Here is a 12,631-nt window from a genome sequence, read left to right on the forward strand (position 1 = left end):
ATCTGTACCATTAAGCTTACTCCCTTGTTTTCTTCTGTACCCCAACCCCAACAACAACAAAAAATTCAAAACAAAGAATTTATAAAAAAATAAAAAAAAAATAAAAAAACATTAAGCTAGATTAGTGGTTTTCAATGACTATAACAATGACTATAAATGGCAGACACCATGGATGACACAATTGAAATGAGTTGGGTCCTCGATCTGGTGGGACACTTACTATGAAGCGACGGGCTGGGTTTATCAAAGTAGTAATATGGTTTCACAAATAGGTATTAACACATAAATAAAGTGATGAGCAGGCGTATTTGAGGGAATGACGATGACCAGGAAGGAGCTCATCCTTACGTCACAGATTCCAGGGTGGCCAACAGTTAGCTCTCCCACTGAAGTAGGACTCGACCCCCACCGGTGGCATGCTGGCAAAGCATCATGGGATAGAGAGTAGCTAGCTAGAGTCCCCAATCACATGTATCCAAGAGCGAGAGTGCAGCAAGGGTGGGTTAAATTTACTTTATAAATACTGTAGGAAGTTTCTAATAAACAGAAAGTCCCTCAAATCCACGTGCAGAATGCGGACTGTCGTTTTAAAATCCTACGTATCTTTGGCCATTTTGGTTCTCAATGGCGTTTACTGATCCATTGAACTACTAATGATGTTTATTAATGCATTACAGCGGATTACTGGAATCAAGGGGTAATAGCAGGGAGGGGTAGATTATACAGATGGGGTACTAGCAGGGAAGGGTAGATAATACAGCTGGGGTACTAGCAGGGAGGGGTAGATTATACAGATGGGGTACTAGCAGGGAAGGGTAGATAATACAGCTGGGGTACTAGCAGGGAGGGGTAGATTATACAGATGGGGTACTAGCAGGGAAGGGTAGATTATACAGATGGGGTAATAGCAGGGAGGGGTAGATTATACAGGTGGGGTACTAGCAGGGAGGGGTAGATTATACAGACGGGGTAAAAGCATGAAGGGGTAGATTATACAGATGGGGTAAAAGCATGAAGGGGTAGATTATACAGATGGGTACTAGCAGGGAGGGGTAGATTATACAGATGGGGTAAAAGCATGAAGGGGTAGATTATACAGATGGGTACTAGCAGGGAGGGGTAGATTATACAGATGGGGTACTAGCAGGGAGGGGTAGATTATACAGATGGGGTACTAGCAGGGAGGGGTAGATTATACCGATGGGGTACTAGCAGGGAGGGGTACATTATACCGATGGGGTACTAGCAGGGAGGGGTAGATTATACAGATGGGGTACTAGCAGGGAGGGGTACATTATACCGATGGGGTACTAGCAGTCAGTAGTTGGAGGATGGAATAGGAGGAGGAAAGTTAAAGGTTGAAGCGCTGCAGGCTGAGCGGGGAGAGCGGACTGACAGGAGCCCGGGGAGGGAGAGGGGGGAGACGGCTATACCGGGGAGGATGGCTCGGGGTTCGAATCGCGGACTCCGGGAGAAGTGACCGCGGAATAACCGGAGCAAGGTGAGAGCAGAGCCGGGGAGGGGGGAGCGGGTATTATGGAGCATTGCATGGGGGTATTATAGGGCACAGTACGGGGGTATTATGGAGCACTGTATGGGGGTATTATAGAGCACTGTATGGGGGTATTATGGAGCACTGTATGGGGGTATTATAGAGCACTGTATGGGGGTATTATAGGGCACTGCATGGGGGTATTATGGAGCACTGCATGGGGGTATTATAGAGCACTGTATGGGGGTATTATGGAGCACTGTATGGGGGTATTATAGAGCACTGTATGGGGGTATTATGGAGCACTGTATGGGGGTATTATAGAGCACTGTATGGGGGTATTATAGGGCACTGCATGGGGGTATTATAGGGCACTGCATGGGGGTATTATGGAGCACTGCATGGGGGTATTATAGAGCACTGCATGGGGTATTATAGGGCACTGAATGGGGGTATTATAGGGCACTGTATGGGGGTATTATGGAGCACTGCATGGGGGTATTATAGGATACTGTATGGGGGTATTATAGAGCACTGTATGGGGGTATTATAGGATACTGTATGGGGGTATTATAGAGCACTGTATGGGGGTATTATAGAGCACTGTATGGGGGTATTATAGGGCACTGCATGGGGGTATTATAGGGCACTGCATGGGGGTATTATAGGGCACTGCATGGGGGTATTATAGAGCACTGCATGGGGGTATTATAGGGCACTGTATGGGGGTATTATAGAGCACTGTATGGGGGTATTATAGGGCACTGTATGGGGGTATTATAGAGCACTGTATGGGGGTATTATAGAGCACTGTATAAGGATATTATAGAGCACTGTATGGGGGTATTATAGAGCACTGTATGGGGATATTATAGAGCACTGTATGGGGATATTATAGAGCACTGTATGGGGGTATTATTGAGCACTGTATGGGGATATTATAGAGCACTGTATGGGGATATTATAGAGCACTGTATGGGGGTATTATAGAGCACTGTATGGGGATATTATAGAGCACTGTATAAGGATATTATAGAGCACTGTATGGGGGTATTATAGAGCACTGTATGGGGATATTATAGAGCACTGTATGGGGATATTATAGAGCACTGTATGGGGGTATTATAGAGCACTGTATGGGGATATTATAGAGCACTGTATGGGGGTATTATAGAGCACTGTATAAGGATATTATAGAGCACTGTATGGGGATATTATAGAGCACTGTATGGGGATATTATAGAGCACTGTATAAGGATATTATAGAGCACTGTATGGGGGTATTATAGAGCACTGTATGGGGATATTATAGAGCACTGTATGGGGGTATTATAGAGCACTGTATGGGGATATTATAGAGCACTGTATAAGGATATTATAGAGCACTGTATGAGGATATTATAGAGCACTGTATGGGGATATTATAGGGCTCTGTATGGGGATATTATAGAGCACTGTATGGGGATATTATAGGGCTCTGTATGGGGATATTATAGAGCACTGTATGGGGATATTATAGGGCTCTGTATGGGGATATTATAGAGCACTGTATGGGGATATTATAGGGCTCTGTATGGGGATATTATAGGGCTCTGTATAAGGATATTATTGGGCTCTGTATAAGGATTTTATAGGGCACTGTATAAGGATATTATAGGGCACTGTATGAGGATATTATAGAGCACTGTATGAGGATATTATAGAGCACTGTATGAGGATATTATAGGGCTCTGTATAAGGATATTATAGGGCACTGTATGAGGATATTATAGAGCACTGTATGAGGATGTTATAGAGCACTGTATGAGGATATTATAGAGCACTGTATGGGGGTATTATAGGGCTCTGTATGAGGATATTATAGGGCACTGTATGAGGATGTTATAGAGCACTGTATGAGGATATTATAGAGCACTGTATGAGGATATTATAGGGCTCTGTATAAGGATATTATAGGGCTCTGTAGAAGATGGATCAAACACTCTAGGGGGCTAAAGCATCACCCGATATACACAGTCTGTGTATAATCCAACCCTGTATATTAATGCCACTCACTAGATAGTTGTAGAAATGCCCAGATGATTGTATGTAGTGTCATTAAAGGGACACTAGTCACCAAAACAACTTTAGCTTAATGAAGCAGTTTTGATTTAGTTTATAGTTCATGCCCTTGCAGTCTCACTGCTCAATTCACTGCCATTTAGGAGTTAAACCACTTTGGTTATACAGCCCTAGTCACACCTCCCTGCATGTGACCTACTCAGCCTTCCTAAACATTTCCTATAAAGTGAGATCTAATATTTACACTTCCTTTATTGCACATGCTATTTAATTGAGTTGTACACAAAAAGTGTACATTTGTTATTCTACAGTTGTTTTGGTGACTATCGTGTCCCTCGAATGTCCTGTACTTTTACTATCTTTTATAGAAATGGCTACATCCCCAGTAAATAGCACTGAATATTGCATTGCTCTGCGGTGGATTCCCAGCCACAGTTTATTTTACCCCGACTCATCCTTAGGGGCAGATTTCAGAATGTACACCAATGGGGTTCATTACAGTGAACTGGAGAGAACGGGAGATGGATTTGTAGAAATGCTCCAACTGTATTTTAAGACACAGCCGTGACACTGAAACTCTAATAAACTATGGTTATACTGTATTTTAAGGCAGCCCCGTATACTCTGTATTTATCATGTCCATTCATACAGTATTGGGGGAAGGGGGTGGAGATATTTCTCCCACGGGGCCGGTGTGAGTCCAGGTTTCACTGAAGTTGTGCAGTTATTCTCCTGAGCTTCATTCAGACAAGCCATAGACTCCCTCACATGTACCCTGTTATTAAAGTCCAATTACACCCCCCTCTTCTCCCTTAACAGACTTTTGATGTTGATTAGTTTCCCACACTAGATTCACTTGAACTTCTGAAACCGGTTCAAGTCTTAAAATCTTTTCTTCTCTGATGGACCCGCAATCGTGGCAGGACTGAAAGCGTTAAAGGTTCACGGAGTATTGCTGCAGTAACCCTTTGTGGTAGAAAGATTTCAATAGCAAGTCACTCTTGCCCTGAAAGCTTGCACTCTAAGAGCTTGGACCATAAGAAAATTTCAGTAAGACTGGATCTCCATGGACAATTTAAGAATTTTTGTGTGGGTTTTATTAAAAAAAAAAAAAGAATAATTGCGTCTTCTTGAAATTAATTTGACCCAAATGCCCTGATAATTGCAGAAGATTGCAGGGGGACAGGTCTCTACCTGACAGGTAATAGTAGGTTTGGGAAGGAAGCTGGCTCGGCTTCTTGCAGCTCAGTCATCCGAGATCCAAGGTTGTTTAAAAAAAAAAAAAAAAGGCTTTTATCTCCCTGGTCCAAGGGTTTTCATTTTCGGATCTGTAATTCCTGGTTACGAGTCAGCAAATCCCATCGTATGTTGAACTCTCACAATGAGCTATGTGTTGGTGTGGGGTGGTGGATCCTAAATATCACTGAGTTTAGTGTAAAATTTACTCTGCCAAGTGATAAGCCTGCATTATGGATTGGGTATAACAAGCCAGTAAAAAGCACTGGGGTATGTCACGGCTGACTCATTTCTTTCGTCATCTGCCTTGGGCATTGAAGTTGGATTGTGAGTTCTTTACACGAGTTGCTTTCATTTATAAAGTGTGTGATTAGTGGATGTGGGCATGTGTCAGTGTATGTCTCTACCATGCTCTTTCTGTTTGACACAGATGCCTGGGCGGTTGCAGACGGCGCTGAGGGTTCTGGGCACCAGTGTTTTTGCCCTGCTGGTTTTAGGAGGCATTCTGGCTGCCTATGTGACCGGATATCAGTTTATCCATACGGACCGGCACCACCTGTCGTTTGGATTGTACGGAGCCATACTGGGCTTGCACCTGCTCTTTCAGAGCCTTTTCGCCTTTTTTGAACACAGAAGAATGCGTGGAGGGGGACGGAGTGTGTCCGGAACCTCCTCAGTGGCTCTGTGCATCGCTGCCTATCAGGAAGACCCCGAATACTTGAGAAAGTGCCTACAGTCGGTCCGACGGCTTTCCTACCCCCACCTCCGGGTAGTGATGGTGGTGGATGGCAACTCCGAGGAGGACAGATACATGATGGAGATTTTTCGGGAAGTCATGGGATCGGAAGGCACCGGATGCTACATCTGGGACACCAACTACCACGAAACAGAAGAAGGGGGTCAGGAGGGTGAGAGGGGTGTTAAAGAACTGGTGGAAAACTTTCCTTATACCTGCATTATGCAGAAGTGGGGAGGGAAAAGAGAGGTGATGTACACAGCATTCCGGGCACTTGGAGACATTGTGGATTATATACAGGTCAGTAAGCATGCATTCATTGTTCTTTACTGTGCTCTACAGCAGCAAAAATACACACATTGTACCAGTTATTTTTTAGATAAACTTGCTAGTCCCATACAATAACCACTAGCCAAGAACAGCTAGCCTAAAACCCCTTCTAATTGTATATACAGACATTGGATGTGGCAGAGGACTCCTCTAATTTCTAAGAAAGAAACCTTATAGCTTCCTACAAACAACACAGAGTGGGTAATAATCACCCCATGATTTACCGGATAACTGGACAAGTATATTTGCTAGTAAAATAGTTTGATGTCAGGATATGAGACCAGTGTCCTAACCTGCAACAAGCCGCCTGCTCCTTAGTAAATATGCCGTACTGCACCCCTACAGTCCGTAATGAACGCTGCTGCTAGACTGATTTTCCTCTCTAGTCGTTTCTCTCACACCTCACCCCTCTGCCAGTCCTTAAATTGGCTTCCTGTATCCTATAAGAGTCAATTCAAGGTACTAACTCACACCTATAAAGCACTGAACAACTCTAGCCCCTCATATCTCTTCACAGATCCATAGGTATGTCCCTTCTCGGTCTCTCCGCTCTGCCCGTGACCACCTCCTGTCCGTTGTCCGCACTCGTACGGCCAACTCGCGCTTGCAGGACTTCTCGCGGGCGGCTCCCTTCCTATGGAAAAGCCTGCCTACCGCCATCAGACTCTCCCCTAGTCTTGCATCTTTTAAGAAGTGCCTTAAAACCCATCTCTTTAGGAAAGCTTATGGCCTCCAAGACTAACCCCTACCTCACATACCTGTCTCTTGCCCTCTCCTAAAGGGCAGCCCACCTTATTTGATTGCAAATTCCTGTCCTAATGTGTTTTACACCCCACCTCCTATAGAATGTAAGCTCGATCGAGCAGGGTCCTCTTCAACCTATTGTTCCTGTAAGTTTATTTGTAATTGTCCTATTTATAGTTAAATCCCCTCTCATAATATTGTAAAGCGCTACGGAATCTGTTGGCGCTATATAAATTGCAATAATAATAATAATAATAATAATAATAATAATAATGGTCTGTAATAATAATATTGCAGGTTCTCCTTGCTAGAGTGCCAGGCAAATATACTTGCTACGTATTCGTCCATAGCTTAGTGACCTCCACAGGGCCGTACAATCCTGTAACAGATATCTGACCCGTGACTCTTACAGCAGAGACACACACAGGAGAGAAAGGGCAAATTGCAAAAACTGAAAGAGTCAGTGCAACACATAGCGGCATATCCTAAAACTACATTGAAATATATTTCTGGGTATTTATGTCAAAATATGGAAGACAAAAACACAATTGGAAAAAATGTTGCCTTGCAAAAAAATAACCCCCAAAAATCAATTAACCGGTGCAAATAATATCCACTGTATGGAAATCAATATTTAATATGGAAGGTTTACAAAGCTTATTAATATATAATATATCAATACTGCCATATTGTATTAAAAATGTTTCAATGACAAATTATATACATACACACACACACACACAAATAAAATGAAATAAAAAGAGTCCCAGTTCAGATTAGAACTATAAACACATTCAAATCTGCGGCCACATTCTCCTGTTTAATTTTACTGTTTGGGGTATTGGTTACAAGGACACGGGGACCTTGATCTGGTGTCATATAATAGAGTTTAGGAATTTCCTTTAACATGCAGTCACATCACAGACTATAGAGAACGCTGTACAAAGTGAATTAATGCACAGTATTATCACAGTCACCTCTGCAAACCGACGCATTCACTTTTATAATGTGAAGATCCTAAAAAAAAAAAATTCATTAAAAAAAAAGCCTTGGGAAAAAGCCATTCTGCAGACCCGCGGCCAAAGAGGATTTAGCTCTATAATTCTAGAACCAAACAAATGTAGAGATTCCAGGAGATGCTTTGCTATAAAAAAGGGCTCCTGTATGTTTCTACGTGACATTATTAAAATCCCTGTTTCCATTGTCTACTTGCAGGTCTGTGATTCGGACACGGTGCTAGATCCGGCATGTACCGCAGAGATGCTACGTGTTCTAGAAGAAGACCCCAAAGTGGGTGGCGTTGGTGGGGATGTGCAGGTAAATATAACAAACTCAGCATTACGTGATCAATGAAATGGTGATTTGGTACCAATGAAATAGTAAGTGTCAAAAGCAGGATTCAGGTGTAGGTTAACATTATGTAGGCCTTTATCCGCCCAATAAACCAGGGGTAGACAACCTTTGACACTCCAGATGCTGTGGACTACATCTCCCTTGATGCTTTGCCAGCATTATGGCCGGAGGAGTATTTCACAACATCTGGATTGCCAAGAGGTCCCTATTCTTGCAGTAAACAAAAATGGTGTTCATTGATTTTGAAGGGAGGCCCTACATCTTGTGTCTGGTTACAATGTGATCTGTAGAGAAGCACGTTCAGGTGAATAGAAAGATGGGGAGCATTTCAATGAACTGATCTTATTTCTACGGGTCTCCCATTGTCCTTGGCGCAGCTCTACATCTCCGGTCATTCGATACATGGTGCCTCTGGCGTTCACATCAAAAATCCACATGCGTAATAATGCGGTGCGCTTGTAATGAAAAGACGTAGCGACTCCACTTCAACATAAACCAATCCACGTTAATTAAAAAAAATATATCAAAACACCAGGAATTGTGAACACAATGCATTTATTTTAGGAGGTTTTATGACTTGTCTAACAATGAACCTTGATGTATATTGTTCTCAAATAACAGCAATGGAATTAAGAAGCCATATAAAATATCACAGGATATAAACCTTATAAAATAGATCATATAACAGAAGCCTTATAAAAGGATTTAATTCAGGAGAATATAAACGGTCTATTATCAGTCGTGGCTAATCCTGCAACTGCAGGTATTTAAACATTTCCATTCTTATTATGCTCGGCCAGCACCAGAGGAATGGTAGTCACTAAAATCCAAGCATTGGTCACTGATGTAATTTGGGTCCTCATTAAAGGGTTAGTAGCTGCTAGGGTCAGGATAGACAACCTTCAGCACTCCAGACTTGGTAAACTACAACTCACCTGATGCTTTGCTGAAATGATGACTGTAAGACCATAATGGGAGATGTAGTCCACAACGTCTGGAGTGCCAAAGGTTGCCTGCCTTAGTCTATCTGGTGGAATTTGAAGTACATACTTTGTTTTGTTATTTCCTTTACTATTTGTGTGTTGTACTCCACAGATCCTCAATAAATACGACTCGTGGATCTCGTTTCTGAGCAGCGTTCGGTACTGGATGGCATTTAATGTCGAGCGGGCCTGTCAGTCCTATTTTGGCTGTGTACAGTGCATCAGTGGCCCACTGGGAATGTATCGAAACAGCCTTCTACAACACTTCCTTGAGGATTGGTACCATCAGACCTTCCTTGGCCAGAAGTGCAGCTTTGGGGATGATCGGCACTTAACAAACCGTGTCCTGAGCATGGGATACCAGACAAAGTACACAGCAAGATCCCGGTGCCTTACTGAGACCCCCACAAAGTACCTGCGCTGGTTGAACCAGCAAACCCGCTGGAGCAAGTCATATTTTCGGGAGTGGTTGTATAATGCACTCTGGTTCCATAAACACAACCTCTGGATGACCTACGAATCTGTGGTCACAGGCTTTTTCCCCTTCTTCCTGGTGGCAACCGTGGTGCAGCTTTTTTACCGTGGCCGTGTTTGGAACATACTCCTCTTCCTGCTCACGGTGCAGCTTGTGGGCATTGTGAAGGCGACGTATGCATGTTTCCTTCGGGGTAATGCTGAAATGATATTTATGTCTCTCTACTCACTCCTCTACATGACCAGCCTGCTACCAGCAAAAATTTTTGCAGTTATCACAATTAACAAGTCTGGGTGGGGAACGTCTGGGCGTCGGAAGCTGGTGGTGAATTTCATGGGCATGGTGCCTGTGTCAGTGTGGTTCTGCGTCCTGCTGGGCGGGCTGGTGTACACCGCATATTGCCAGAGCCAGGACCCTTTCACCGAGACAGAGATGCTATTCCTGGTGACTGGCGCAATATTGTATGCATGTTACTGGGTGGCGCTGCTTAGCTTATACCTGGCTCTGGTTGCCCGCCGCTGCGGGAAGAAGCAGGAACTTTACAGCCTGGCACTAGGTGAAGTGTGAGGCAAAAGGGACGTTCCAGTATTACTGTAAGGACTGGACAGAAACTCTAGGGAGAAGAGATGGGAAGTGCAACCAGCATTTTATATGGACTCAGAACACCTTGAAAAAAAAAATCAGGAGACCTTGAACAGTCCAAGTTGTGAATAATTCAGAGAGGGAACACACGAACAGGGACGGTTTCTCACCAGCAAAGTCTTACACATCTACGACTGCACTATGCAAACACATACCTCAAAACGTGAGCCAGTAGCCAAAGCAATACAAGCCCTCCTGGGCACAGCCTTAATAGCAACATTCAGTCCCTGTAATCGGGGAACATCAACACCCATCTCACTGTGAGCACCATACATGTCCGCATCCAGTATTGAAGGGAGCAGTGACCTCTATCTTCGGCAGGGTAAACAAAGCCAAATGTATTCAACCTCACCAAACCCCATCCTTCTGTCCTTTCACTAACCATGCAGTTTGAACACAATGCTGCGGCCATCTTAGCACTCAATGATACCGGTAGAAAGGAGAGGAGCCTGGGTCAATATGGCACCACTTGCAGAAATTCAATATGGATTCCTGATACTAATAGACATGAATTATAAATACATTTTGATTCATGAATCCATATGTAGATTGTAAACAGTGATCCGACCGTGCTGGAATGGGATGAAGCAATAGTAAAATGAGGTTTAATACTTACTGTAAATGTAAGGTCAATGTATTCACTGTGGTAGCAGGACAGACAGCCATATCATCATACCATTGCCAGCGCTAGGCTTCCCACTATGCAGCACTAAGTAACCTTAGAATGTATTCTGCTCAGGACTGGTCCATTTCCCATAGTGCACTGCATGCCTAGTGTCCTCGGCTGGTAAAGGGCCTATACCGAATTTATAACCCAATTTCCAGCCTCCAAGTTGGGCACAGAATGCTACAGACATTAAAATCCAGTAAATATGCAAAGCCCAATACCCCCGCTGCCTCTTCTCTTAGCAATGCATATGGGATAGAAAGGGAATGCACACAGTTCTCGAATTCCACGAGATTGTAACAAAGGGAACTGATTTTACATTAACCTGAAATTGCTGCTTGTAGAATGCCCATGTGGTGGCTGATAGCTGCATTGACACACACACACACCCAATAAATGGGAAACGTAATGTGAATAGGGTCTAGGCACTGCATGTCCAGCCACGGAGAGCTGCTTTGATCATTGAAATCACAAGATATGTAAAAACCTGTCTTGCTTTACAACGAGGGACTGTAATGAGGGTTACTGAATGAATGGAGGGAACTTAATCACAGCTTGCCTAACTTATTGCATAAACAAATCTGGGCTATGTGTATACACAGCTGGCTATAATTTATTTTGTTTGTATATTTAAAAATGTGTCCTTTTCTAAAGTTATCATTAATGTAAAAAAAGAAAAAATGGCTGTTTTACCTTATGACCCTTCTTTCTGAAGGCTCCTTTGAATGCTTCTAACAGCTCACTATGCATAACTTTACCTTTGGCTCAACTCAGGCACCGGTTCGAGTTACACAGCAATGTATTCTGACATAGGTACGAGGAATATAAAGCTATAACAGTCAAAAAAAAAAGTACTGATATTTACTGGAAACAGGACACACGTTGAAGAAGAAAACACAAAAACGCAGCCAACCTGATAAAAAATATTTATAAAAAAAGAAAAGTGATGGAAGCATTTTAAGCCGTTTTGGCTATAATTTCCCTCGTTCAGTAGTGTTAATTTGTTCATTTTTAAAAATAAATATTTATTTGTTTTTTTTTTTTGACAATATGACTTTGTATAATTCAGGCGTGATTGGATATTCGTGTTTTACATTATCCTGGAGTGTGACTTGCTCATTGGACAAATTTTATAACAAAATATGTTTTAATCTCTACGACTAGAATCTATTTTTTACCCACGGCTCATTATTACATTCACTCTGCTCGATTTAGCTGAATTAAGCCATTATAATAAACCCACCGACAGAGCTTAGTTCAGTGTTTATGGTATTGCCAGTAAAATTGTGCATTATTGACCATGAAAACTTATAATGGGATATTTGAAATAACCCCTCTGTCCTGATCTCAGGAAAGATCCTAAAAACTAGTTACGGTTGAGAAATATACAAAGATATTCTGTCTCTTGGGAAGGGGAAGTCAAGAGCGTTCTGGGTAACGCAGTACTGCGCGTGTGATCAATGTGCAAATGTTCAAATATTTATAGTATAATGTATATAATTGAATTTGTATTCATATTAATATTCTGGGGTTTATCCACAAAACCAGGAGTTGTGCAGTTCCAATTTCAACTCTCCACAATTACCAGTTTACTGACTTGACTCAAAAGAAGAAATATTAGAAATCGTTTGTTGAATCTATTCCTTCTCTCCCGTACTTCCCAGAATTGTAAGAAAAATGGTATGTGGTGTAATGGCTTACTGCACAATACATCCCAGGTTCTGTTTCATGCTTGCGCACAGGCTTTTTACCCACTACTTTGGATGCTGAAAAGGTTATTCAATAAATTTTAGTGAACTAAATACAATGGTCAACATTAAAGCTAAAAAAAAAGCAGTTTTAAATAAATCTTTTCAATTTGAGCCTCAATTTGGATTTAAAGGGACACTATAGTCACCCAGACCACCTCAGC

The 12,631-nt window shown here is 42.5% G+C and overlaps 1 protein-coding gene across 1 annotated transcript; it reads left to right on the forward strand.

Annotated features, from left to right (window-relative positions):
- Positions 1-1,417: 1,417 nt before the first annotated feature.
- Positions 1,418-11,320, forward strand: HAS3 (hyaluronan synthase 3). The gene is made up of 4 exons (XM_063438815.1): positions 1,418-1,501; positions 5,220-5,825; positions 7,815-7,916; positions 9,048-11,320. The coding sequence occupies exons 2-4, from the start codon at positions 5,220-5,222 to the stop codon at positions 9,975-9,977; spliced, it is 1,638 nt and encodes a 545-aa protein (XP_063294885.1). The 5' UTR covers positions 1,418-1,501; the 3' UTR covers positions 9,978-11,320.
- Positions 11,321-12,631: the final 1,311 nt, after the last annotated feature.

Source organism: Pelobates fuscus, chromosome 12 (assembly GCF_036172605.1).
Source record: "Pelobates fuscus isolate aPelFus1 chromosome 12, aPelFus1.pri, whole genome shotgun sequence".
Lineage (NCBI taxonomy): Eukaryota > Metazoa > Chordata > Amphibia > Anura > Pelobatidae > Pelobates > Pelobates fuscus.

Bases quoted from the DNA above. Each gene is read 5' to 3' on its own strand.
- HAS3 (XM_063438815.1), top strand. From the start codon at position 5,220: ATGCCTGGGCGGTTGCAGACGGCGCTGAGGGTTCTGGGCACCAGTGTT. The intron at 5,826-7,814 runs GTCAGTAAGCAT...GTCTACTTGCAG, and splicing joins ACATTGTGGATTATATACAG to GTCTGTGATTCGGACACGGT. The intron at 7,917-9,047 runs GTAAATATAACA...TGTACTCCACAG, and splicing joins GCGTTGGTGGGGATGTGCAG to ATCCTCAATAAATACGACTC.